The sequence below is a fragment of the Chelmon rostratus genome, chromosome 10 (genome assembly GCF_017976325.1).
Source record: "Chelmon rostratus isolate fCheRos1 chromosome 10, fCheRos1.pri, whole genome shotgun sequence".
In the NCBI taxonomy this organism is placed as follows: Eukaryota; Metazoa; Chordata; class Actinopteri; order Chaetodontiformes; family Chaetodontidae; genus Chelmon; species Chelmon rostratus.
The window spans coordinates 3,238,577-3,266,122 of NC_055667.1; the positions used below are offsets into that span (position 1 = coordinate 3,238,577).

The 27,546-nt window shown below is 42.2% G+C and overlaps 2 protein-coding genes across 5 annotated transcripts; both read left to right on the top strand.

Annotated features, from left to right (window-relative positions):
- The first annotated feature begins 37 nt into the window (after positions 1-37).
- Positions 38-24,722, top strand: gss (glutathione synthetase). Of its 4 annotated transcripts, XR_006007166.1 has the most exons (14): positions 38-132; positions 968-1,109; positions 2,202-2,347; positions 2,524-2,599; positions 3,935-4,074; positions 4,512-4,628; positions 5,555-5,635; positions 5,850-5,927; positions 6,076-6,145; positions 8,238-8,432; positions 8,624-8,705; positions 9,279-9,468; positions 11,484-13,304; positions 24,712-24,722. XR_006007166.1 is itself a non-coding variant. In XM_041946167.1 (13 exons), exons 2-13 carry the CDS (start codon positions 978-980, stop codon positions 11,605-11,607), a joined length of 1,431 nt encoding a protein of 476 aa, XP_041802101.1. In that variant the 5' UTR covers positions 38-132; positions 968-977; the 3' UTR covers positions 11,608-13,334. The 4 variants fall into 4 exon arrangements, 3 of the variants coding, with proteins under 3 accessions (XP_041802101.1, XP_041802103.1, XP_041802102.1); XM_041946167.1 differs by lacking the exon at positions 24,712-24,722 and having other exon boundaries at positions 11,484-13,334; XM_041946169.1 differs by lacking the exons at positions 38-132; positions 24,712-24,722 and adding an exon at positions 250-349 and having other exon boundaries at positions 11,484-13,334.
- On the top strand, positions 22,076-27,546 carry LOC121612968 (glutathione synthetase-like). Its single transcript, XM_041946170.1, has 12 exons — positions 22,076-22,210; positions 23,890-24,035; positions 24,309-24,384; positions 25,010-25,149; positions 25,328-25,444; positions 25,638-25,718; positions 25,815-25,892; positions 26,108-26,174; positions 26,577-26,771; positions 26,906-26,987; positions 27,125-27,314; positions 27,423-27,546. The coding sequence occupies exons 1-12, from the start codon at positions 22,076-22,078 to the stop codon at positions 27,544-27,546; spliced, it is 1,431 nt and encodes a 476-aa protein (XP_041802104.1).

The following is a 27,546-nucleotide window of genomic DNA, read 5'->3' on the forward strand; positions in this document are numbered from 1 at the left end:
AGCATCTCTCGACCAGATCCCAGCCCGTAGAGACTCAGCACATCCGGTTTTCAGACACGCCGTTCGGCTGTGTTGTCATTTCAACTACATCACTTTAACCGCGTTACAGAGGATAGAGGAGCCCCTCAGAAGGTAATGTTATTCGGTTAATGCCGAGCTACACACACACAAGACATCAAACACCGGAGAAACCTGCTAACTCGGAGGTCGATAGCTATCGCTCCGGTGACCGTCAACTAGCCACGACCACCAGCCGCTGGCTGCTCGCGCGGTGTTCAGCGTGTGTACGGCGGCCAGTTAGGGTCAGGAAGGTGGAGCTACAGCTGTGGTTTACGTACCGTGTACGCAGGTATTACACCAGGGGCAACCGTTTATGTTAATGTTTGTTAACTTACTGATGTCTTATTACGTGCAACGTTAGTTCTGCCGAGTCTGTTGTTTATTATCCATCATTATGTTTGTGACGTTTTCGGGCTTTGTGTGAAGCGTTTTGTGAACTCCTGAGCTACATGAGTGCAACAGGGCGTTACTCACTAACGACAGCAATAATAATAGTGACGAAGAAGAGGAATACGATTTCTTGTGAGTGTTTTAGTAATATCAGTAGCGTTAAGTTGGCCCTTTTGTGTAGTATGAAGGTTAAAGTACTGGCAGATTCTGTGGTCAAATAAAAAAAGGTGACTTCAAGCAAAACTCAAAATACACAGCTGGGGTCTGCTGTGGTTCCTAGTTCACTCACAAATGTGTAAATACAGCAAGTAGAGCTAATCAACAATTAAGTCAATTTCTCCAGTGTTTTATGCTGAAGGATTGATTGCAGCGGTAATGGAAATATGTGACTTCAAAGTAAAAAAAAAGACCCTCTTCTTTCTTTTTTTGGTTATGTGACCCAATGACGAGGTGTGTCCCCCTCCTCTGTGCTCTTGTACTATTTCACCGCAGCTTTTCACTGTTCTTCATATCTTAGGTGAGTCAGAATGGCCCAGGGCATACCAGATGAGGTGATAATGAATACTGCGCTGATAGAAGAACTGGCAGATGTGGCAAAAGATGCAGCGCTGCTACAGGGTGTCTTAATGCGGATCCAAGAAACCCCCAACTCATCGGAGGTGAGAAGTGAAATCACAGGTGTCATTACCTGCACAGACCATGGTAGTATTATAAATAACACAATATTACAGTAGCATTGCGTGGCACAACTGTGGCAGGACAGGAAGGGGAAGGATGCATCTTGCTGTCTTGTCTTTTAATTTGTTTGCCCCTCATCTTGGGCAGAAAATGTTTAAACGCCACTAACCTGCAATACAACATAACTCATAAACCCTGCAGTTTAATTTCCATAAGCACAGACAACAGCTGTCTGAAACTGACTGTTTGAACAGGAGTCCCAAACTGGTAAGTTAGTCACTGGTCTGCTGGGTAGTTACAGTAATAGTGAGTACATCTACAAAGAAAGCTGCAAAAGGTACTTAATTGCCTTGCCTACCTGTTGGCTGAGTCACTGTTATGTAAGAGTCACAGTGCCACAATCTTAGTAGTTCAGACCTTGTGACACAGCCATGGCACTTTTGTTTCACTCGTAGCTTCACGGCACGAGTCTGAATTAATTACTGTCAGATTAAGGTAAAGGCTGCAGGAGTACAAAATTCAGTACACAGAGAGAGATTAAAAATTAACTTGTTGTAACTTGAGAGCACTGCAATAAAGCAATCACTCAAGTAGCTTGTCTTACCGTGTGCGCAAAGGGAGTAAAAAGTGTTTAACAAACCAGCAAACACAGTGAATGTGCCAATTTGAGGTCTTCTGGTATCAGATCAGTGTTTAAAAAAAGAAACAAGCTCAGTAATTATCAGACCTCTCTTTATGTGCTCCATTCTCATTCATGCAGACTGCATGGATGAATGAGTCAATGTTCAGTAAGACGCTTCACATAAAGAATGTGAGCAAATGGGAATGAAATAAGTCTCAACCTAGCACCTTCTCATTCCATGTTAATGCAAATAATGGCAAACATGTGTCATTTAACAAAGTGAGCCATGCCCAGTAAGAGAGGACATGATACCATACCAGTGGGCTGTTAGAACAGGCATGCTCCATGTGAAGTCATGTTGGGAATTTGTTCTGCTTCAGGGAGCAGGATTTGGGACAGAGCGCTTGTGTTCAGTGATGTCAGTATTCTTTTCTTATAACTTGTTTTTCAGCTGGTGACCTACGCTCCGTTCACACTCTTTCCCACCCCCGTGCCTAAGGCTGTGTTCCTCCAGGCTCTGGCCGTGCAAACGCACTACAACACACTGGTAGACATGATCAGCCAGGATCTGGACTTTCTGCAAGAGGCTCTAGCTAGGTAGCACATGAGCCTCCAATGATTATGACCTTTTACTCAGCATAGCATGTCAAGATCAAACTTCTCCTAAAGATCACTTTATAGTTAGATTGTCTGAGTGTGTCTGCAGCAATTGACGTAACATTTTGATAAAGTGGTTTTCAGGATTTTAACGGAGTCCCATCCTTTGATTATAGCACAGTTGCAGTGGATGATTTCACTGCGAGGTTGTTCAGGATCCACCAACAAATCCTAAAAGAAGGAAGGTCTCAGGTATGTGATTCTGGGATTGTGAAAATTGATGGTTAATCTGTTCAATCTGTTCAATTACGGGCCCTTTCTGATGCTGTCTTATTTATGTCACTGTATTATTATTATTATTTTTTTACATGATGTCACAGTATCACAGAAAAGAAACAGATCTTCCACTCAAAACATGATTCTACCTCTTTTCATTCTGTTAGCAATATAACTGAATCTGCATGTGTTGATTGGCTCCATATAGGAATGTAAATAAGGTATAGGCCTGCATGTGTTTTGGAAGAAGTAGCCTGCCTCATAATGTAGGTTGATAATTAAATGAAATGTGATTGTATGTTATAGAAGTACAACAGTCAGGGCATGTCTGTCAAGAACATCTACATACAGCAGCAGCAGACACACATACCGACGCAGCACGCAGCAGAGGAGGCTTTCCTGAAACAACACAACCAGCTCAGCTTTTTGTTGCAGCATGAAGTGTGGAGATAACGTTAGCTCTGGCTGTGTGAAACTGCACAAAAAGCAACGTGAAAAACCAGTTTCCTACATCCAACCTACTAGTCTGGTTATTGAGTTGGCATCAAATGACGCTTAACGTTCAACGCTACATTAAATATGCCAACATTGCTCCAGCGTGTGGGTCTGCTATAGATGCTACTAGCATGTGCTAAAGCCAAATTCACCATGCTCACCCTTAAAATAAACAGTAAAGCAGCATAGCATGCCCCCCTCCAGCGATGGACTTTGTTTTATGTCCAACTGCCCAAACCTGTTGCTCAGTATGGCTTCTTTTTTGCTGCTACTATAATGTTCAGATGTCAGCCTTGTTGATCTGTCAGTTGCTGTGACCACACTGGCCCCATCATTGAAATAATGTTCTAATTTAATCAGCACATTATTTTCTTGATTAATTGACTGAGTGGTCTGTAAAATGTCAGAAAAAAAATGTCCTTTGCAATTTCTTCCTCTACCTTCTAATTATAATAATGATATTTAATAGCTTGCTTTCTCTAATAAACAGTCCAAAACCCCCAAATGAAATGTGGATTGCAAAGACAAAGAAAACCAGCAAAACCCTATAATTGAAAAGATGGAACCAGGGAAAGTTTGATATTTGTGCTTTAAAGTTAATATAAATGATTAATTGACCGTACAAATTGTTGCCAATTAATCTTCTGTAAAAAGGACTGATTTGCTAATTATTATTATTATTATTTCAGCTCTGCACAATATCATGGGCCGAGAGGCTCGAGTTCAGGGCCTGCACAAAGAGGTCTGCGCTGAATGTTCAGCCTTGATCATTACCGTTTAGTGATTGAAGTACTCTCATCCTTTCCCTCTCACCAGTCTATTATGTTGGGTCTCAATCGGTCGGACTACATGCTGGACCAGAGAGACGATGGCTCATCGTCTCTGAAGCAGATAGAAATCAACACCTTTGCTGCCAGTTTTGGAGGTCTCTCATCACGCACGCCAGATGTACACCGGTAAGTCAGTCATTAGCGTATCATCTGTAGACTGTGGCATTTTTAAAGTGAGGGTTATTGAAGCGTGATGAAAATAATTAGGTTAGTGTTGCAACTAAAATTCATTATGACCGTTTTATAGCTGGTGATGAAAAACTGTGTCATCTATTGCTGATCAGCACTTTTCACACTACATGGGCCACTTAACAAGGCCCAGCAGTCGTCCCAGGCAGTCAGGTTTGGTCCACTGTCATTCCATACACTCTGATTGGCCCTTTAGGCAGCTCCTGTTCCTGTATTAAAACCATCCCTCTTGCCATTGTGGTGTGGTGTGTTGTTGCTTTAAGCAACATGGAGAAAAAACTGACAGAGAGTGGAATAAAGTACAATCAGAAAGTAATAATATATCATTTGCCGTGACTAATGTTGCCATAAATATTCTTCATCTTACCCGACAGACACATCCTGAAGGTGGCTGGCCGTCTGGAGGAGAGCCAGCGCATCCTAGACAACAACCCTGCAGCTGGTCTGGCCAGGGCCATTGCCAAAGCCTGGGAGCTCTATGGATCAGAGAGGTAGGAAAGAAACACATCCACTGAATTCAGCCTTAATAAATTACTTGTCAATGCCCAGATGTCTTTATTAGGCATAAATTCAAGTGCTAGATACACTTTCTATGAAGACCACATCTGTAGTGCATTATGGGGGCATTCATGGTGGATTATAATACATTCATAATGATTTCTGATGCACTATATCAACCGTCATGAATCATCATAAATGTGACTTACAATGAAACTGTTTATTAAGTTAGTTGTGTCCAGCCTCCTTTATTATTGCCATTGATTAATTATTTTTCAATACATGTGTTATTATTGGCATTATTTTCTTCTCTCCTGTACACACATTAATACATATAAACACGCTTTGCCATATTTAACAGTTTTGAAATACAGATTTGGATGCCTATGAAAACCGAGTATTTAGGTCACAGTGATGTTTATTATTGTGACCATTATTTCATCCTCGTCATGTTACATTTTTCATGCCAAGTTCTGCTCCCTGTTTGTCCTCTGTCTGCTCGTGTATATTTTATATTTTAAGCTATAAAGCCTATATGATACCAATATGTACTTCACTTTACTTGACACATACAACGATAACTTATGATCTTGCATGGACTGTTGTGGTATTATAGAATGTGACGAGTCCTTACTGATTTCTTAGATGTGCATTGGTGAGTATGAGTAGTCATAATGTATTATAAGCCCCATCAGAAACCTCCAATTTATAACTACTCCAGAGCATCCTTATGACACTTAAAGCTAAAATTCATTATAAGTCACATCTATGGTATTGTGTGACTGTTGATATAGTGCGTCAGACAGCATTATTTATGCTTATGAGTGTAGTCAAAGCAATATTACTGCACTTTTATCGCAAATTAATGTTTAAAGGTAGCAGTGAGAGTGCTTTACAGGAGCAATTGTTGTCATTACAGAGCAATCGTCATGTTCTTGGTGGAAGAGAACCAAAGGAACATCTTTGATCAGCGTTACATCGAGAGCGAATTGTGGAAGAGGTACGTGTGAGTGCCAAGGAGCTGTTTGTACGGAAACAAGTTGTTCCCCAATAGCTTTAGCCCACATTATATTTGTTATGGAAATATTACGTCATTTTAATGTAAAACTTATCCAAATCTGTATCTTTGATCCACTGTGTTGCTGTCAGGTAACTGTGAATGATGTGCAAATGGAGCTTTTTTTAACCAGCACACTGTTGTCTTTGTGTTTCAGAAACATTCCCACAAAAAGAAAGCGGTTCGACGATGTTTGTAAGACGGGGTCCCTCGACCAGGACAAGAGGCTGTTTGTGTAAGTCTGTTTCAGTCAGTCTAATCTAAATGAATGAACTGTATACTGTTGATCATTCTTATAAAACTTTGTGTTATACAGTGCATAGGGGTAAGGTATAATTCTGATTATTGATTTTGACTGTGCATTTATGTTACTCTCGTTTCAGTGATGGCCAAGAGGTTGCAGTGGTGTACTTCAGAAATGGCTACATGCCCCAGAACTACAATTCTGAACAGGTCTTTACTAAAATCTTTATTCCTAATGCTGGTTTAGTTTAGTTATTGACTATTTGGAGTACAGTCCACATGGAAAATGATATTTTATGCAGATACCATCACCTTCAAGTATATTTGGGAATGGATGAATATAAACTGACTGCGTCTAAATTTTGCCAAATCAAACAGTTGCAGTTACATTCATAAATGAGACAGACCTTCTGTCTTCTTCGCTGCTCCAGTCTCTGCTACATGTACATAAATTGGCAGAATAATCAATATTGCCATTAGGCTGGATTTGAAGAATAAAATTCGAACTGTAAAAATATGAATACATTCGATTGTAAAAATTGATATTTGATTGTTGGGGGAAAAAACTGCACCGCCGCTGTGGCCGCACTGAAAACACTGTATGTCGGATAGGAGCCACAGCACCAGTTTCTGTTTCAACCAATAAGGAGCTAGTGATGATTATCAGAACAGTAAAAAGACTAACAGTGAATGAAGTTTGTTTTACGATAATAAAATAACTTGTTGAAACCAAAGATCCATTTCTGGTTAAACAAAACTGATCTTACTCTTGAACAAAAAGGTCTTTCTCTGCAGAGATTCTTTCTGTAATATTGTGAGACACCTAAAACACTCTGAACCTGTCAGTGGCACAAACACTTTTAGTGGATGTACATTGATGCAGCCTGTCTCGTAGCTGCCTGCTGCAGCGTTCTCATTCGACACTGAACAAAAATTCAAAAGTTGTTGTCTCTATTCATCACTTGGACACAAAAAACATGTGAAAATAGGCTCTATGATCAGCTGAGCTGTGACTGGAACTCATCCTGTTTGTCCAGGACATTGAAGACTTCCAGGACACCAACTGGCACCTCTACACAAAACCTCTGAAATGAGCGCATAGTTCAACAACACAATAAGGACATTATTTTATTTTTTATAGTATTTATTTTGTTTATTTTTGTTTATATTATAATGAGTAGGTAGGTAGATCTTTTAAAAGATATATTTATGTTGAAATAATATACAAGTCTGTCATTGTTTTGGTTTTCCCTTTTATGCACATCATTTGCAAAAATAAATAGCTCAAACCTATGTGGGTAATTAGAGGATGTCATTTTTGGTCAATTTTGACAGCCCTAATAAACACATTGTTCATTGCAGAGCTATTCACTTGTCAGGCGTGTCTTATCAAGCTTGGGTTTGTTTTGCCATCGTGCACAGTCAGTGCACTGATGCACAGTATTATGAACAGTATAAAAATCTGGTCAGAACTACAGTCATCAGATACTCTAATTTACTCAGTTTGGAAGCAGCAAAAAACATAATTTGGACATCTCCAGTGGTGTCAAGCTAAAGCTGGGAGCAGATCACAATTGAATTTAAGGTAATAATAAGAAGTGAAATATTATTTGGACTCTGATTGGCCGGTTAGCTACTGCTTGTTCAGCAGACCTGTAAAGCATGTTTTTAGCAGCTTTTCAAAACTGATCGAACACTCGCTGACAGTGTGTTCAGTGCACTGATTCATTCTTCTGTCACCGTTCAGCACAGGGCAACATGTTCCCTGCCCCTAGTCAAAGAAAAACAAACGTCTTTATGCTTGGCTGTCCAATGTGCCCTCTGTTATGTCAGGAATGTTGACCAAGAGAGAGCGGGCATCAAACACACTGAATGGGCTGCAAAACAGCCCTGCGTTGAAATGGAAGTGGCTGCAGTCATGTTGTTTTGGGGACAGGTGAGACAATAAAATATGGCCCAAGAAGTTCAGTTTTAAAAAATTAAAATGAAAATTAAGAGAATCTAGCAGGACTGTGTGCTTGTACGTTTGATTGGCCTACGCAGACGCAGAGACCTCTGCAGAAGCACCGCTGCTGTGTCAACAGAAATGAATGAAGTGGCTGTGTTTTCATGCAGTACTAATGTCGGTCAGTAGGAATGGACTCAAAGATTTGGTTCCAGACGGGATCAGATTTTATTGCACTGCATTGTAATGTGTTGGTGGTCTGAGTCCAGCTGTATTGAAATTGCAACTTAAATGTACTTGATGTGTCAGCGTTCTTGCAAGGAGGAGAGAAACTCACTTGAGTTTTTTGAATTGTAGACTTGGGATGCTCGCCTTCTGATGGAGCGCTCGCTGGCTGTCAAATGTCCAGACATCAGCACTCACCTGGCTGGAACCAAGAAGGTCCAGCAGGTGCTCGCCAGACCTGGAGTCCTGGAGAAGTTCTTCCCCGACCAGCCCCAAGTAGTGGAGCAGATCAGAGCAACGTTCGCTGGCCTCTACACTCTGGACATGGTGAGAAAGTGACACATGCCTAAACTTACTCATCAAATAGGTTGTAGAACAAAGTGTGTGCTGCTGGTGCTTCATTTACTCGTGTTCAGGGATCAAAGTGTACAGAAATGTTCCATCAAATAGTTGCATTCTAATGATCTAATGGCGAGTTTTCCTTCCCTGTTTTGTGTCTGTGTTGTTGTTGTCTCAAGGGACCAGAGGGTGACAAAACAGTAGAAATGGCTTTGGCAGCACCAGAAGGGTTTGTCCTGAAGCCTCAGCGAGAGGGAGGAGGTATGATGCAAGAAACGTCTTTAGGAATTTCCCACAGGGCGTCAGAAGCTCACACTGAACAGCTCGTACCATGAGTGGCCCGGGTTTGATTCCAGCCCGAGGCCCTTTGCCGCATGTCATCCCCTCTCTCTCCTCTCTATGTCTTTCTTGTCTCTCTCCAGCTGTCACCATCACAGTAAAGCAGTAATGCCAGAAAAAAAGAAAAGAAATGAATTTCCCTTCGCAGCAAATCCTACAACTGCTGCCACACGTTCACCATTTCTGAAACCAAGAGAGTTTGAAATGCTAGTAGCTTAACGTTAGTAAACGCCACGGCCAGAACTGCTGCTAAACAAATAAGATATAACATTTTAATTCCCAAGCTTTAAAGGTCCTGGTACGTGGATTTTTTTTACCTTTGGACAGAGCTGGGCTACCAGCTGTTTCCTGCTGCTTCCTGTCTTCACGCAAAGCTAAGCTAACGTCTCCTGGCTCCTGCTTCATATTTAGCATGCGGAGTCAAGTTCAAGTGAGGTTTCAAGTCCAGTTCTTCAGGGTTTTTTTCCACACTTAATTACACGCTTGCTTTTCTAGGCAACAACATATATGGATCAGAGATCTGCCAGGTCCTGCAGGAAGTGAAGGGGAGTGCAGAGAGGATGGCCTATATTCTGATGGATAAAATCCATCCCGTCCCGGTACAGAACTACCTGCTGAGACGAGACGCTCCCCTCCAAATCAGTAACTGTCTGAGCGAACTGGGAGTGTTTGGAGCGTATGTCAGGTATGTAATCACTATGACATTTTTAATATTTCATTTACATTGTGTTATGACAAGATGGCATCTTAAAGTTTTTGTACTTTCAGGACTAGTCCATTCATTTCAGCTTTAACCGCTTCTCAATGTCCCAGAACTGCCCTGCTAGCAGATAGAGCTGTATAATATAAAGGTTGTTAAAGGATACCAGTAGAGTTATGAGGTTTATCCTGATTTTACATATACTTGCTGCCAGTAAGTCCAGAGAGGGTTGTTGGTCTTGATAATCCTTCATCCTCTCTCTCTGCAGCAGGAGCTTCTCAGCTCGGTGTGATGAGAGACAAAACCCTGCACAGAGGCACATCCCAAAGTTCAGCCAAGTCTGATGTAATGTTAAATGATCATTTAATTCAAGATGATATTTAACAAAGGAAAAACCCTTTTTAGTGACAAATGTCCTCTTTGTGGGGGCCACTATATGTTCATTGATATGTTATAGAGGAAAACTTGTTGCTGTAGACTGCTGTGAATGTTCCCAGATCCAGCATGCTGGACATATTAACTATCAAGGCAATTTATCTTTAAAGCTGCACTAATGTTTGCTCAAACGAGTATTTCTAATGTGAAACAGGTCGAACCCACAGAGACTCAGCTGTTCTCCTCTGTGCAGAGCATGTGATGTCTTCCAGCTCGTCGTTTAGCAGTCCGCTCTGCAGCACTCATTGCAGCGTTTTCAGCCACAGCAGGCTGCTGTTTTCAGTGAAAATCAAACAGCACACAGACACAGCGACGAGCTGGTGAACAAAGTGGGTTTAGCGATTTGCAGCTAAAAAGTCAGATATTTCCTCCAGCAGCTGGTAGAGACCAAAAACAGAGCTAAAAGAGAGTGACTATGAACTTACAGTTGCCAGGTTGGCAGAGACACTACGTCCCTCCGTAACCGTCAAAAAAGATGTTGCCAGGGGTGGGTCGCAAATGATTTCAAAATTAGTTTTCTGTTTTGTCTCTATTTAGGAATGGCAACTTTCAAGTACATTTTTAAAACTGTACTTTTTACTCGTGTATTGTTTTGGCCATTAATCTACTTTTAATACCTTTGTTGCCGCTGGCCTGTTGTCTGCTAAAGCAGTATGTCCCAGGAGGCTGAGTGAGACGTTGTGCCTAACAAAACCCCTGAGCTCTTCTAAAATCACTGGAAACCACGGCCTTGCCTGGATTATTGCTTTTATGAAACCTAAAAACTACATACATCCGGTAAGGTTTCAGAAAATAAACACACAGCAACAAAAAGCTGCAATAAATGAGTGATAACAAATAATGTTTCTTCTGCCAAGCAGTGCAGTCCTTCACTGACATTTAGCAGAACGCTTGCCAAGCAACATGGAAATTGGAAAAAGATGGGAAATTAGCTTATTTCTTTTCCCCAATTTGTATTGGCTGGTGTTTGTTTTATAGCAATGCCTGGTGATAAATTCCTGAAATAACATGTCGCTGGTGAAACTGATGGCGGCTTTCACTCTGGACGCTATCAGCTGTTATTTATTGAGGAAACGCTCATGTTTGAGCAACGTGAAGAGAGCAGGTGTGGATGGATCAAACAGTCCTGCTGAGCTTTACGTGGGACACACAGGCCTCCCTCTGTAGGCTTAACCTACTTCATTCAACAGCTGCTCCTGTGTTCTTATTGTCATGTATTGTAAAGATTACGCCAGATCCCCAGATTATGACCATTTAGTCGTCTTAGTACCACCAATACAACTTGCAAATATGTCATATGAAACACTAGGAGCAGTGTTTTCATGGCAGGATGCCACAGCAACAAAAGAAAACAAGGAGAGGAAGAGGTTGTACCTTGACTTGTGTAAAGATTTTCAGTGCACCACCCACCACTGGATAATGCAGGGTGAACTTGTAAATGCAACTTCAGATTACAAGTCTGCTCTCTCCTGATTGGTGTTTTGTTAATTATAACTGCGCCTAGTTTACATGATGTATTTCAGCATTTACAGCTCTTACCTGTCATTCCCTTTGTTTCCTTCCAGGCAAGGTAAAGACATGGTCATGAACGAATGTGTGGGTCATCTGCTGAGGACCAAGAGTTCGGAGCACTCAGACGGAGGCGTAGCTGCAGGAGTGGCTGTGCTGGACAATCCTCTCCTCGTCTGAGACTCACACTCCTAGCTGCTGACATTTCAACAAAACAGCTTGCTAATGGACATCAGTGAAATCAAGGTTGCACTTTTCAATCACACTGTCACTGTTGCTGAAAACGACGCTGTGCCCCACCTGTTTGACAGGAACAGCAGCCCTGTGGGATTCCTCCTGCTTTTAGAGGTGATGCAGTAGACAAATGTCTTTGTGTTATTTCTGATAATCATGTTGCTGTTTGCCATTTGTCTGTATTATTATCATCAATATCAGTGCTTCCAAACGGGTATGTGAGGACCATGTTTACTGTCAGTAAACAGTGCTGCTCTCAGATACACACTCAAGGGCTTAAACAAGTTTAACCACTTAATAACATGCTCGGTTTGGTTGCACAAAAATTAAAATTCAGTCGCAGCCTTTGTTTAGCCCTAATGAAGAGAGGACCAGTTCTGTAATAGATGGACAATCTGAAGCCATCATCTCTAATCTGTCAATTTAGAATCACAATGTGAATCTTATTTTATACAATGTTTATATGAACAGCCTCACTGTCAGAGTTTCAGGGACATAATCACTTTTCTCTCCGGGAACATTTTTGGTACGATTGACATGCCGATTGTTTCGATTGCATTGACATTGGAAATGAGGTGGAGCTGAAGCGCCATCTTGTGGCTGGCTTTTGTTACTACAACATGCTGGTAACATAAGCCAGCCTGCTGACAGGTGTTTCAAATATAAGAATATTATAAACAACACATTGCAGTATAATTCAACACCACTGCAGCATTCAAACAGTCCTCAACACAGCGTATTGTAGGTTTTTGACTGTAACTGGAAAACTTATCAGGCTTGTGATAGTGTGGTTTGAAAGTAGACGGTTTATGGCGGGTCAGTTTGACTGTAGAGCTTTGGGAGAGGGTTGCCCTGCATTTATTAAGTATGAACAAAAATCAGGCTGAACAGGAGTGATGGGTGCTTGAGGTTTCAAGGAGAAACAAATCAAGTGTCCTTAAACAGCTGTTTTCAGCTGTTCACCTCGTTTGATTTGTTTGGTTTTATCAGTTTAACTATGATTGCAGCTTTTTAATGATTGAGACAAGCAGCTAACAAACTGTTTATTTTCAACATACAGACACGCTGACATTACGCTGGGATGTCTTAAATCCGCCTCAGCAAAAACAGTGGCTAAAATTACCCCAGTTTCAGTTAGAGAGTAGAAATCTATATAACAAATAACCAATTATATTCTATAAAAAAACATAAGACAAATCAAATGATTATTTATATTTTTAGCGTCTTTCAAGAAATACAGCTCAAAGTGCTTTCATTTAAGGGAAAACAACTAAACAGCGAACTGCGTTTGTATTGTTCTAATGTTGTGATGAACATTTTAAGATTTTCTTTTTTAATTTCGTTCATTTGGGTTATATTAAAGTAGAAAAAATGGTTTTATATAGAGGGAGAACAAAGTAACAGCAAATCAGAACCACTGCAAATGATTAGACATGAAAAGAGGGAAAAGAGAAATCACCATTACTTCAAGGACTCTCCTGCAGGACGACACATGCAGGATGGCGTGGAGACCATTTGCAAGAAATCCACCACAGTTTGTTCCACAGTATGATGCATTTGAGGCTTGATATTATGATCGTGCAATAGAGTAGCATACTAATTTCAGGTCTTCAGAACTGATGGAGGAGAATTAAGAACCAAATGTCGCTCTTTGGACCAAAAATTACTGCTCAACATGTTAAATAAACAAATACAAAAATCTGTGTGTATAGCTGTTTTCTTTATCTCTGCTTGTTTAATTACCTGACTGCTAACTGTGGATAGACCTCCAAAGAGCTGTGCACACAAGACCGAGAGTCTCACGCAACTAGAAGCCTTTTGTGGGAAGAATGGGCGAAAAACCCCTCAAACAAGAACTGAACGACTCTGAGCTGGCTACAAAAAGCCTTTCCAAGCTGGGATACCTGATAGTTGCCAAAGGTGGGGTTAATAACCCCTGACCACACAGGGTGCCCAAACATTTGCTCCAGGCCCTTCTCCTGTTTTGTTATTTTCAAACTGTAAAAGACAAAAAAAACAAAACAAAACCCAAACCTGCTTAAATATTAAACAAATGTGACTTTATACTGTTTGGAAGTGTGAAGACCCTCTGCCTGTCACAGCACCAGGGGTGTCCAAATGTGTTCATGCCACCGTGTCCTTCACAGGGGAGGCAGGGAGACACTGATGGGGAAAACTTCTGGTGACCTCTCCGGCACTTTTGGTTTCACTAGCCCGGGCAGGAGAGAGTGCTGTAGCTGTGGTGGAGGCGGACGAGCCCCCCCCCCCCAAAAAAAACCCTCCACAAACAAACGACTTGCCCCCAAACAACACAACAGTACATTATTTTATTTGGATGACTTTATTAAATATATTAATAAATACAAAAAACAGACGAATAAAATGCAAAATAAGGCAACTCTATATATAATCTTAAATACAAAGAACCATTCCTGGGGAAGGCAAAGTCAGCAGTTACCTCACTTGGTCCTCTACAAACCAGCTGTCTCTGAACTCTGTCAGTCAGAACTGAAGGCCAGTTAGCAGGGTCAGCAGACAGAGGCTCATCCTCAGGCACTGGATTTGGTGGGATTTCTAATTGAGGCATTTCTAACAAAGAGAAAATGGTATTGTCATTAGTGTGCATGTTATTCACAACATTTATAGTGTTTACAAAAGTAAAAAAAATGCAAAAATGCACACATAACACCACCCACACAGTCATGCACGCACACACACACACACACACACACCTGAGGACTCCTGCAATGAACATGTTGCTGATGAGATGGCTCCTCATCAGACTCCAGGACCATTTCTGTGGCTGAGTCCTCATTTCGGCCAGTGAGTGCTCCAGCCCCAAAATATTTCAGAATTGCCCCTGAATTTACAATTAAGATACAACATGCAAGTTAGATCACACTGACATCACACATGCATCAGTTACCCAATTAAAATGAGCATAATGCACATTTTATTAACATTTGTTAACATTCTATTAACTAAACATAACATACTACAAATTATTTAAAAGCTATATCACATGTAGCTCACAAAATGCCATGGCAATGTCTGTTATCGTCTTCTGTAGCTTAGCAACATATTAGCAAGAGGCTAATAAATAGCCGATAGCCTATCGCTCATAGAAATCTGCATATCTTTTTCTTCTCCTCTTCTTCTTTTTTTCTTCTTCGAAACTGGGCACCTGATGGCTTCTTTGGTGTTTTAGTTTGATCCATGATCTTCGTTTAAGACACGACTCCGTAACATGACCTTTCGCATTACCTTCTGCCAACACCGTCCGTTCACCTGTCAGTCAACCAGAGTCCGGGGTCACGTGACGTAAACAAATTAACGTAGTTTTTTTTTTTTTTTTTTTTGCGTTTTTCACATAACCCAATCAACTACGTGTAGACATATGAGTCTATGTTAATTATGAAATACAATTTATTTGGAAGCAGTTTGTGTTGTGTAGCCTGGCGGCATCAGTCTATCCCACGCCCCCGTCCCACACACAATCTGTCTGACTGTTAGACACACAACCTGTATGACTCTCAGCAGCAGGTTGACGTGACAGTGACGGTGCCCTCTCCACTAACTAAGCGGTAGTCTAGAAAACTGGCGAGTTTTGTCTTGACTTTAGTTTTGCGCGGCGCCCTCGTGCGCCCCCACATTGATTGCGTTCACGTGTTTCTGTGTTGTGTTTTTTTTTGTTTTGTTTTTTTGTTACTGGCGCACTCACGTGAAGGCAGCGTGCACAACGTGGCGTGATGCTATTTGCACATCTAATAAGCACCGCACAGCTGGACGGTTCCCAACTGCGACTCGGTTCCCATCGTTCATGTTAACGAGCGTTCAAAAGAACCAGTTTGTTCTTGAACGTCACAACACAACACAACACTGGTCACTATGACAACATAACAAAGTGCTTTGACGTCATCACTGGCTTTGAACTATGACGCTGCATCTTTTCTCATGTCTTTAGACTGGAGCTATGAATTCTACATTTACTTACTATACACATCAAAACAGAGCAAGCGTTAAAACACATTACGTACTTAGCTTTTCTTTACATCTAATAGTAGTGTTCAATTTGTTTAGTTAAAATGGATCATACAGGAGATGGACCTCAGAATGGTGGAAACCAGTGGTTTCCAGCCATCAATCTTCAAAGAGAATATCAGCTATCAGGACAGGGAGAGGGACCTCTCCCTGAGTTTGATGCCTGGATAGAAAATCTTTTCGATTTAATTTTTGACCCAAATGGAATGGATGAGCTTGAAGCTGTTATATTGAATTTACTCCAAGCATTGGAGAATGGTAACGACAATGAAAACCAAGCCGACAATGACAACCATGACAATAACAATGAAAACAATGGCAACGGTGAAAACAATGGCAATCTCGACAATGCTGACAATCTCGACAACAATTATGGAATCAACAACAATGTAGTTGTCAACATTGACAATCACATTGTTAACATTAACAACAATGAAAATGCACAAGTCGCTGGTGCTGGTCGTGTTGCTAGTGCTGGACTTGAAGTTGCTGATGGAGTCAACCAGGTAATAGAGGGAATAGAAGAAGACGACCCCCTGCCTGGAGGATCCGGGACAACGTCGAGAGAGGAGGATGAACTGGACACTGACGAGACAAGCAGATGGCGGGAGCCTGAGTGGTCCTCTGACAGTGACACTGACAGCACTAACTGTGAAGATAATGTTACAGGAGAATACAGGAATACTGTAAATAGTCCATTCAGATGGTGGGAGCCTGAGTGGTCCTCTGACAGTGACACTGAGAGCACTGACGATGAAGACAATGATACAGGAGAATACAGGAATACTGTAAATAGTCCAGTCAGATGTACAGGTGCTCAGGCTGAAGCTGCAGGTGAAGACCTTCTGCCTGGTCCATCCAGGAAACGACCAAGACAGCATGATAGAGATGCTGATGAAGATGAAGATGAGGGAAGCAGCAAACGATTCAGACGGTCAAAGTTTGACTGCTCCTCTGATTGTGACACTGAGAGCACTGACTGTAAAGATAATAATACAGGAGAATACAGGAGTACTGTAAATAGTCCAGTCAGATGTACAGGTGCTCAGGCTGAAGCTGCAGATGAAGACCTGCCTGGTCCATCCAGGAAACGGCCAAGACAGCATGATAGAGATGCTGATGAAGATGAAGATGAGAGAAGCAGCAAACGATTCAGACGGTCGAAGTTTGACTGCTCCTCTGACTGTGACACTGAGAGCACTGACTGTAAAGATAATAATACAGGAGAATACAGGAATACTGTAAATAGTCCAGTCAGATGTACAGGTGCTCAGGCTGAAGCTGCAGGTGAAGACCCTCTGCCTGGTCCATCCAGGAAACGGCCAAGACAGCATGATAGAGATGAAGATGAAGATGAGGGAAGCAGCAAACGATTCAGACGGTCGAAGTTCGACTGCTCCTCTGACTGTGACACTGAGAGCACTGACTGTAAAGATAATAATACAGGAGAATACAGGAATACTGTAAATAGTCCAGTCAGATGTACAGGTGCTCGGGCTGAAGCTGCAGGTGAAGGCCCTCTGCCTGGTCCATCCAGGAAACGGCCAAGACAGCATGATACAGATGCAGATGAAGATGAAGATGAGGGAAGCAGCAACAAAAAATCAAGACGGTGTTATGAGTTTGCTGACAGCGACTCCGACACTGTTGCAGCCACAACTAGTCGCAATCTTGCTCATAGTAGTTGCAATCTTGATATGGCTTAGGATGCAGGTGCTGTGGAAGAGACTGAGGAGGAAGTCAGCCAGCAGAAGGAGGAGGAAGACCCACGGCCAGGGTGCTCGGGGACAGTGGCGTGCAAAGACTTTTTGAAGAGCAGGGGCTCTTCAAAAAGACTTCACTTGAGCACGCGTTTTGGCGTCCAAGAGGGCACTTTAGCGTGCGTTTTGGCGTCCAAGAGGGCACTTAAGCACGCGTTTTGGCTTCCAAGAGGGCACTTTAATGCAAGTTGTGGCTCCCAGGTGGCACTTTAGCACGCGTTTTTCAACAATTGGGCCACGAGGGGGGGCGGTCCCCCCTGTGCACGCCACTGCTCGGGGAAGAGGTCAAGGGAAGACGATGAAGGAGAGGACAGCAAAAGAAGCAAACGATTTAAATGTTTAAAAAATGAGACATCGTCAATGAAGACTGACTTCTACAGTGGTCAGCCAGTTCCTCCTATAGTTGGACTGTAGGAGAACAATTAAACAAATAAATAAATAAAATAAAATGAAATAAAGTCAAATAAAATGAAATAACATAAATGTCAGTTTCATTTAATTCAGTTACTATAAGTCAATGATAGACTATCATTAATAACAACAAAACTGCAATAATAAATTGTTCATAAAATGCTTCATCACAAACAATAATAATTATAATAAATATGAATGTTTAAACATAATTGGTTACTGTATTTAATAATCATAAATTGTTGATAGTAATAATGATAATATGTTGTTGGAATAATGTATTGGAATAATTACAATAATACTAATAATGAAAATAATAATAAAAAAAGCTAAAACTGAACTTGCCTGCTCATTGTCACTGCTTCAGAATCCAGAGTACATTAGGATTTGAAACAAGTCCATTTTTTTAACCTTTCGGGCTATGAAATAATTTTATTTTAAAAGTAACAGGAAAAGCCTCTGAAACCGTCTCATGGATTCATTTTGTAAAGCACATCTCTGTAGATGGAAAAGGTGTTAGAACCTCAGTCATGCATCAAAGGCCCTGATTACACCTGGCATTAACATGCATCATGACCCGATCACAAGAGGGCAGCTGACACACACACCCGCTCACAGCTGTGTCTCCAAGGTGTCCAGCTGACCACTTGTGTTCAGATTTTGTTATTGCCTATACGTCACTTCTACTACATGGACAAAGGGGCAAAGTTATTACATGTTGACATGTTTGTTTCACAGTGGCTAAAGTGGTTTTGAGTGATCAGATCACAATACATCATTGTGGTCATTTAGTGCTGTTCACATGTGATCTCGTCAGCCAAGAAGCTGTTAATGTCAGGGTCATGGAGCCTGTTTACTCTTGACAACTGGTCCGGGATGCATGTGACCACATGTTTTTGTAGTGTGAACGCTAATTAATCGTTAGTTATAAGATAGAAAGTCAAAAATATGAAAGAAAAAGTCAAAATTAAAGGACAGAACATGAAAATGATTCGATAAAAAAGTCATTGAGAAACAGAAAACGGAGGCATCACGCAGGCTCAGCGTCATTTTGATCTGACCAGTTGCCAGCTCCTCAGCTGCTGCCAGATGCAGAACCGTGACATTGCTCACAGTCGGGCAGCTCAGCCTCGATGTTCTTCAGACCACCAAACTCCTTCAACTCCTGCAAGAACAGGACTATTAAGGCTAAAAAACCCTTTAGGAGTGGTTTAGCTTTACCACAAACTCAGCCCATCGGTTATTATTCAGTAGAGAACCACATGAGGCACACAGGACATTATCATCACCTACATTCTCCCAGTTAAACTTGAAACTGCTTTATAGGTTTTATCATGATCAGTTACTACTAAAAAAATGTTTGATATTGATTTGGATTTATCACCACAGTAACACCACTAATGTTATCCTTGACTATGCTATATAATAACATTGAAAACACTGTGTGGTAACACACGTGTGGTTTGATGCGGGAACTGCACTTAGGTAAAATATGATGATAATATCTTTGGAAATTTCTCACAGTGGGAATCAAAAATTAAATAAGGTTTTATAAAGTAGGTAGTATATTTTTTGACTCTTTGTCTTTTGCTATTCAGAGACTCTGAGTCTCAGCAGTCACTGTCTAAAGGCAAGTTGGATAGAACAAGGAATCATGTACAGTCTGTGCAAACAGCTGAGGTACACTTTTATATTAAGATATATAGAGAATGCCTCCAGAAAGGCCGTTTTTGGCCATTTTATTTGCAGATTTATAAAGTATCTCAACACTACATTGCTTTACAACTTGGTTGATTAAGTCCACTTACTGTGGACCTCTGAAAAGATGGGCGAGGAAAAGCGAGAGGAGGTGGGCTTTGTAGCTGTTGGGTGGAGGTAAATATAACCTCTTACTCATACGCACCCTTGTATTACAGGGAGAACTGAATCAGACCAGATTTCTGCTCAGATGTCCAGTATCGCTGCATTTTAGTATTAAATTGTTTGCCAATTTACAATATAGAGCTCTTTATCTGCACAATACCATGTTACTTTATTTTACCAGTCATTTGAGTACAAAAATCACAGCTGGAGGGTAGCAGCTGTGGCTGCAACACAAATTATGTATGTACAAGTGGCTTAAGATCGTGTATCAAACTGTGAGACTTTAAAGCAGAACAATGCTGTCTCTCGTTTATTTATACGATGGCGCCTAGAGTTTGGACACATTTACAAAATATAAAAATGACCAAAGCTTTGTTAATGCTCCACATAAGGAAATATTTCATGTTTTACACAGTGTGTAATGTGGGCTATGCATGAAGAAGTGTTTTATTTCTGTTGGCAGAGAAGTCATTCACAGATTAAGAAATAGCATGTTATCCTATATTATTTATGTTTGGGGTCCAGAGAGCTCAAACTCCATGTTTGATCTCTATGTTAATTAGTGGCATGAGGCAATGCATGAATCAGGCTCCAACACACCTGATTCAGATGCTCAGCTCGTTACTGGGCTCTGCTGAGGCCTGATAACGAGCCATTCATTTGAATCAGGTTTGCTGGAGCAGGGATACATCTACAACATGCAGGGCAGTGGTACTCCAGGACCAGGCTTGAGAAACAGTGGTATAGATAACACCAGCAGCCCCCTCGTACCACTGTCAAAATTTCGGCGGCGCCGGAATTGTCTAGTTACGAAATGCAAAGCATTACGTAACTAGACAATCACACAACACAAACTGCTTACGAAGCAGTTTGTGTTGTGTGGTCTGGCGGCATCAGTCCATAAACCCCCCCTCTCCCCCTTGCCAACCTCTGCAGTCGCAAGTTGATCCCTCGCCCCCCTCCCCCTTGCCTCTTCGGACAGCGTCCGAACAGACACACACAACCTGTCTGACTCTCAGACACACAACCTGTATGACCCTCAGCAGCAGCCCTCTCCACTAACTAGACATGGAAATAAGCGGTAGTCTAGAAAACTGGCGAGTTTTGTTTTGACTTTAGTTGATTTGTTTTGCCTGTTTTTTTGAGGGCGCTCGGGCCCTCACATAGATTGCGCCCTGGGCGGTCGCACACATTGCCCATAGCAAAAACCGGCCCTGAAACCGGCTCTTTCATTTTGACAGTGAAAACTGAAAGGAATGAGGCAGAGATGAGATGAAAAGAAGGCCGCCTGCCAGAAGTCAATCTTCCACTCGACGTCAGGTGTAGCACCCAGATAAGATAGAGCTTGACATTTTGATGGACTTGCTTGCAGCTGGCAGGGTGTGGCTTATTTAGACTGACACATACATGCACATGGGTGTGACGGAGTAAGAGCAGTTTGAGTGAGGATGAAGTTTTACTTGTCATCATTTTGCGCCCGATACTGTGCCTCTGCTGCAACATTTACTCACTTACACTGAGCTCTCAGGCACTCGCGGCTGTAAAGGGTAAGCATGTGTGTTACTACCATGTAGTGTATGCAGATTGATTTTGTATTGGCCTACAGCAAACAATTTACAGCACAAAGTGCTGTAAATGCGATTTAATGTTCCAAATTTAACTATAATTATCAAACTAGCAGTTCTTACGCCAGAGATGTTTGTGTTTTGTGTTGCAGAGATATGTATTGAAGTTTTGTATTGAACCAGCTAGCTGCGGCCCGTCCTGTCTCGTAATACCACTTTGCACATCAAGAGGTGATAATTACTTTTCATCAGCTTTCGTAGTTTTTGTCCAATAAATCAATAAAATAAACCCACAAAATGTCAAGACAGGAAATATTCATGCACCTATTTTCCTTATTAAACAGAAAAATACAACTGTACACCTTCTGAAATGCTTAATTGCCTTCTTATTTTACTGTAAAACACACTTCCGCCCACTCGTGATACGGGCCCCTATGCAGGACGGGCCCCTGTGTGTTTGCACTGTCTGCTCTGTCTATAGCTACGCCCCTGGCTATCACACCTTCCACTGGCCCATTCAGGCTTTATTTACACTGCTTACCTGATATTAGTTGCATGTCCAAAATGCCTGCAACAGACTTGGAGAGTTAGAATAAGAAAGACATTGGAAATATTAATATGATTGGAACGTTCCTTTAATGACAGCTGCAAGATACTTACAGCATGCATGCGCGAGTACAGCGACTGATGGGGGTGAGGGATCGACATGTGTTTTCATCTTCTTCCACTTGTTTCCTGAAAGGTGGCTGTGTTTTACCCCTCAGGCCCATCACGATGGCAACAAAAGCTGTTCTCCAGCGACTGATCACAAATCCCGACAGACTAACCAGTTTAGCGGATGAAGCAAAAGAGTTTGCTTTTCAAGTTGGGATGATCATGCACACGTATGAGGCCCCCAGTTCGTCTGAGGTAGGGGGTAAACACACAGATTTGTTGTACGCCTCCATTGGAGGCTGGTTTGGTTCACTCATAAAACACACAACGCATCGAAGAAAGCAGCAGGCCCATCGGCATGGCGACTGTCCGGCTCCCGTGTGAAAGACAGCAGAACAGTTTTAAACGCTGAACTGTCATGGACATACCTGAAGCCTTGCACAGGCGTCAAGTGACTCGAGATGTTGAAAAATGGAATGCAGAAAATGACAGTGTGTTATTAACAGACGTGTTTGCTCTGACTGCAAGCTGATGAGGTTGTAGGACAAGGCAAAGGTATTCATGAGAACTGAAGTCAGAGCAGCAGATCTGTACTGTACCGTACTGTACGCTGGGACCCTCTGCTGTGCAAGGGACCACCTAGAAATCTCTGTAGAAACACGGGCAAGTTCGTATGCCCAACATTTCAGGGTAGTAGATGAAAGATTCATTTTCTCTTCCTCCACAACATGTTAATATACCTACTGAGCATGGCTTAGTATGACATCAGATGTGTCCTTGTGAAATAAAGGTTGGACATCCTGCAAACGTTTGATCCTGCTGGCAAATATTATTCACTCACTGTTTTCGAAGCATTTAAAGCTGAAGGCTTTTTAAAATTGACACATATTAACAGTTAAAATTCACTCACTGATTTGCTTACTGTGCTCAGTATCTGTGGCAGTCGTGATCTCAGCTGTGCAGCAATACACTGTCACGTTCTGCAGAGCTCAGCCTCTGTGAACTTTTGTCTTCAGCGAAGTGAGAAAAAACAAAGCAAACAAAAAATGATTCAATGCATGCAGAAGGGTTCACATTCAGACTTTTGCTTTGAGTTTGGTTGTTTTGGCAGCTTTCAGTCAGTGTTGGTCGAGTCATGTTTAGCGAGACAAACGAATGCTACGGTTGCTCCGTACCTGCTGAATATGAAAATAAGCAGCTGTCAGTCTCATCTCTTTTGTATGTTTATCATAAATGATTCATGTCTTCATGTTGTGGGAAGTGGACTGCTGCCTTAACATTTTAATGAAGGGGTGTCCTGGTTTAAATATGCCTTAAACAGTGGGCATGGTCTATTGGTGTTTTCACACCACGGGCTTGAAGTGAAGACAAAATGTATCATGACCTCTGCAGAGGAGGATGTTTGTCAGCAGGATTATGGAAAAGCTACTGACCCGATTTTCATGAATCTTGGTAGGGGGCAGATCACGGGGCAGAAGCACAGATTATCTAATTTCATTAACTTTGTGAGATTCGGCATTTGGCCTTCGTGAAATGAATGCCATACAACCTAACATCCAGTAAATGGTGGTAAAGTTCAACAGTAATGAAACTCAGCCAGTTGTACTGTAGAGATACGACAGCTCCACATCAAAGGCCACACTCACAGGAACCAGTAATCCTCTGTGGCAGCTTACACATGCAGCTCGAGGACGGTCTTTTCATGGGAGAACTGCATTGCTTGCATCTCAAACTAAGGTGTGGCTATGGAAACCGAAGTACACATGTACCATGCAACTAATTATGTGACATTCTAACTTCTTTTTGGAGTAGAAGGGGGATCTGACACACACAAAAAATGTCCCACTGTGTAAATTTTGTGTTCAAATGAAAGACAAATCATTTTTGAAAAGTGCTTGCAGAATGTACTAATGCCGCTCATGCCGTGTTTTCAGGTTGTGACCTACACTCCGCTCACCCTCTTCCCCTCTCCTGTGCCCAAAGCCGCCTTCCTCCAGGCCCTGGCGGTGCAAACTCACTTCAACACACTAGTGGACAAGATTAGCCAGGACCCAAAGTTTCTGGAAGAGGCTCTCGCAGGGTACAAGGGCAATGTTGGCAACATGGTGGTGATGTGGAAATGCGGTTGCTGCAGATTCCGGCCACAACAAAGCAAATATAAACCCAGATAAAATGAGTATTTCTGGAAGGTGTAGGACTAAATTTGACAAATAAGTCACACCAGTCATGACTGGCAATACAGATGTTTAAGTTAGACAATAAATAAAATAAAAAAGAGTTTTATTGACAGGTTTAGACAGGTTTATTAGACATGTCTAATGAGACTGATGGTTTGTCTCCTTCCACATCACAGCACCATCCAGGCAGATGATTTCACAGCGAAGTTGTTTGACATATACAGACAAGTGCAGCAGGAAGGTCAGACACAGGTAAGAAACTTGATTTACAATCTATGATATACAATCTATGTATATCCTGGCTTTGAAAGAGTATTTGAACTCGAAACGTTTCTTACAGTCAACGATTCCCATGAAGGTACCAAAGCCAAAAATGCGTTCGTGTCACAGTGCTTACTCACCTCCTGTGACGGGCAACGAAAATATGTCAGCCATCCATTTTGAGAAAATCTGCTGTATTTTTCATGTGTCTTAAAAAACATAAACTTGGCTGTATCATTGATGGGAGTCTTAACCGGCCAGTTGATGTGTTTGCTGCATTCCCAGGCAGGTATGCAGAACACGCTGTACCTACAGTAGAACAGCAAATCCCACTATACCTCATCATGTAAATTCAACATTAAGAACAATATAACCAAAGCTACAACATTATATAGTACAGTCAGCGTACACTAAGCTCTGACCTGGTCGCTGCCCAGCGTTCATAAAGAAGGAATGTGCTTAGAGATCACTCCCCAGTGATCGGGTTGAGATGATCAGATTCACATAATTTCCAATATTTGGTTGGTGCGTTGTGTTTGCAGTGACCGCAGTGTATTTGTGCAGGTGGGGCTGCAGCGGTTGATTGTCTGAGTGAATCTGTGCATCTTCTTTCCAGCCCATCGTGGTGGGCCTGAACCGCTCGGACTACATGGTGGATCGGGGAGAGGATGGGACCTCTTCCCTGAAGCAAATAGAGATCAACACTATTGCTGCTGCTGGTTTCAGTGTGTCTGACCGTGTCTCTGTGGTGCACAGGTATCTGAGAGCACGCAGAAATGTTTTCATTAAACATCAAATGTTTCAGGTGCATGTTTGCTGTTAAGGTGGCGTTAAATTCACAAAGGGTGAGCGCCTGCATCATTGTAAATCAACTTATCGTGCTCATGCCTCCTCTCTGTGCTTTCCAAAAACGCGGTTCTCCCTCATCTGCCAGGCACACACTGAGGTCAGTTGGTCTCTTGGAGGAGAGCGAGTGCGTCCAGGCCAGCAACAGCACTCCTCGAATGTGCGCCGCTCTTGCCAAGGCCTGGGAGCTCTACGGCAGACAGAAGTGAGTGTAGTGACGGTGGAGGTCAACATGCTGCATGTTAATCAACAGCATATTTAGAAAGAAGGAAGAACGAATGACTTTGTTTTAGTGCAGTGTTGACCCATCACTAAAAAGGGTAATAACCTGCTTTTTTAATCTTTATGACTAACTGAGCTATAGCACATCAGTAATGACCTACATTCTCCTTCCGCAGGGCGGTAATCATGTTTCTGGTTGAGGATTTCCAGATTAGCAAACTCAGCCGTCGTGGAATGGAGAAAGAGCTGTGGAACAGGTGGAGATTTAAAAGACTTCCGTTGACATCATGAAAACACAAAACAAGAGTTTCACAGTTGTTAAGCAGAAACAACCTTTTTCTCCTTCCGAGCAGGAATATTCCTTTTATCTGCAGAAGGTTCGATGAGGTGTCCAGAGGAGCGTCGCTTGATGGTCACAAAAGATTGTTTATGTGGGTGTGCATTTATTGTTTGAGAACTGTAAAACTTGTGTAATTGAATTGTAAATGTTGCAGAGTGAGCATGCTTATCTTAGCTTAACCAAAATCTAAAAACAATTTGTGGCTCGCTGTTTCCCCCTGCTTCCAGACTTTGTGCTAAGCTAAGCTAAATGATGTTACAATGAAGTTATAATGTTTTCCTGTTCCTGTGGCCTGTCACTCTGCAGAGATGGGCTGGAGGTAGCTGTTGTGTACTACCGCTATGGCTACATGCCAGACCACTACACACAACAGGTACGACATTTGTGTTACTTTAAAGCTGCGATAGCCTATTTTTGGCCACTTGGGGGCAGCAGAGACAAGCTGCAATCACAATACAGGCATTCTGTCACCTTATAAAGTTGAGATTACATGCTGGGAAATCAAAACCGTGATTAAAGACATTAAAGCGCTGAGGGGTTCAGACTTCAGAGTCTGGTCAGAATCATTCCTGTGGTCATGTTCTGTACTATTAGGATACGTCACAAAAGCCAACATGTCCAGTCACATAAATTCACAGTGTCTATTGACACCTGATGACTTCGTGCTGACTTGCATTTCAAGGAGTCCTTTCTTCTTTAGAAAACCTTTGAACTGATAGTGAGGAACGCCTCCAGCTGTGAATCATTTCTAACACAGACTTCATGAATGGTGTAGACTTGGGATGCTCGCCTTCTGATGGAGCGCTCACTGGCTGTGAAATGTCCAGACATCAGCACTCACCTGGCTGGAACCAAGAAGGTCCAGCAGGTGCTCGCCAGACCTGGAGTTCTGGAGAAGTTCTTCCCCGACCAGCCCCAAGTAGTGGAGCAGATCAGAGCAACGTTCGCTGGCCTCTACACTCTGGACATGGTGAGAAAGTAACCCATCACGCAGCTGTTTCATAGGAGGTGACATTACGTTAAAGGTGCCCCGTGGAAAGTTCTTGTGTTTCTCGACAAAAAACAGTATGTGTGTGAATGACAAATCAGAGGTATGCTTTTCAGGGTCCAGAAGGGGACCGCACAGTGGCCATGGCTTTGGCCAACCCACATGTGTTTGTCCTGAAGCCTCAGAGAGAAGGAGGAGGTAAGATGACATCAGCATGCTCTCTGAAAAAGGTAGCATGTGACAGGTACTGCACTTTCTTCACAAGCCACTGAATGGAACATTGTGTCAGCTATCGACCACGCGCGCTCTCACATGCGTCTGCTTTGCCACTTCAGGAAACAATTATTTCGGAGAGGACATCGTCCGAGTATTGCAGGGGGTTCAAAGTGATAAAAGAAGAGCTGCTTATATTCTGATGGACAGGATCCGACCCAGAAGAGAACAAAACATCCTGCTGACGAAAGGACTTCCACTCAAACTCGCCTGTGTCTGTTCTGAAATAGGAGTCTTCGGAGTCTATGTGAGGTGAGCGTGCACAGAGGTGTACAGCATGCGTGTGTGGTGTCAATGAAAAGAGAAATCATACAGGCACAGATTGCTCAATAATCATGATGCATCTGTCTCTCCATGCAGGCGTGCAGGAGAAATGGTCCTCAATGAGGTCACAGGTCACATTTTGAAGACGAAGAGCATCGAGCACAATGATGCGGGGGTAGTTAGGGGAGTTTCTGCGTTTGACAGTCCGTTCCTCATCTGA

Excerpts from the sequence above, each read along its gene's own strand:
- gss (XM_041946167.1), top strand. The coding sequence starts at position 978 with ATGGCCCAGGGCATACCAGATGAGGTGATAATGAATACTGCGCTGATA. Across the intron at positions 2,348-2,523 it reads CTGCAAGAGGCTCTAGCTAG|CACAGTTGCAGTGGATGATT; the intron begins GTAGCACATGAG and ends CTTTGATTATAG. Across the intron at positions 9,469-11,483 it reads GTGTTTGGAGCGTATGTCAG|GCAAGGTAAAGACATGGTCA; the intron begins GTATGTAATCAC and ends GTTTCCTTCCAG.
- LOC121612968 (XM_041946170.1), top strand. The coding sequence starts at position 22,076 with ATGGCAACAAAAGCTGTTCTCCAGCGACTGATCACAAATCCCGACAGA. Across the intron at positions 22,211-23,889 it reads AGGCCCCCAGTTCGTCTGAG|GTTGTGACCTACACTCCGCT; the intron begins GTAGGGGGTAAA and ends CCGTGTTTTCAG. Across the intron at positions 24,036-24,308 it reads CTGGAAGAGGCTCTCGCAGG|CACCATCCAGGCAGATGATT; the intron begins GTACAAGGGCAA and ends TCCACATCACAG.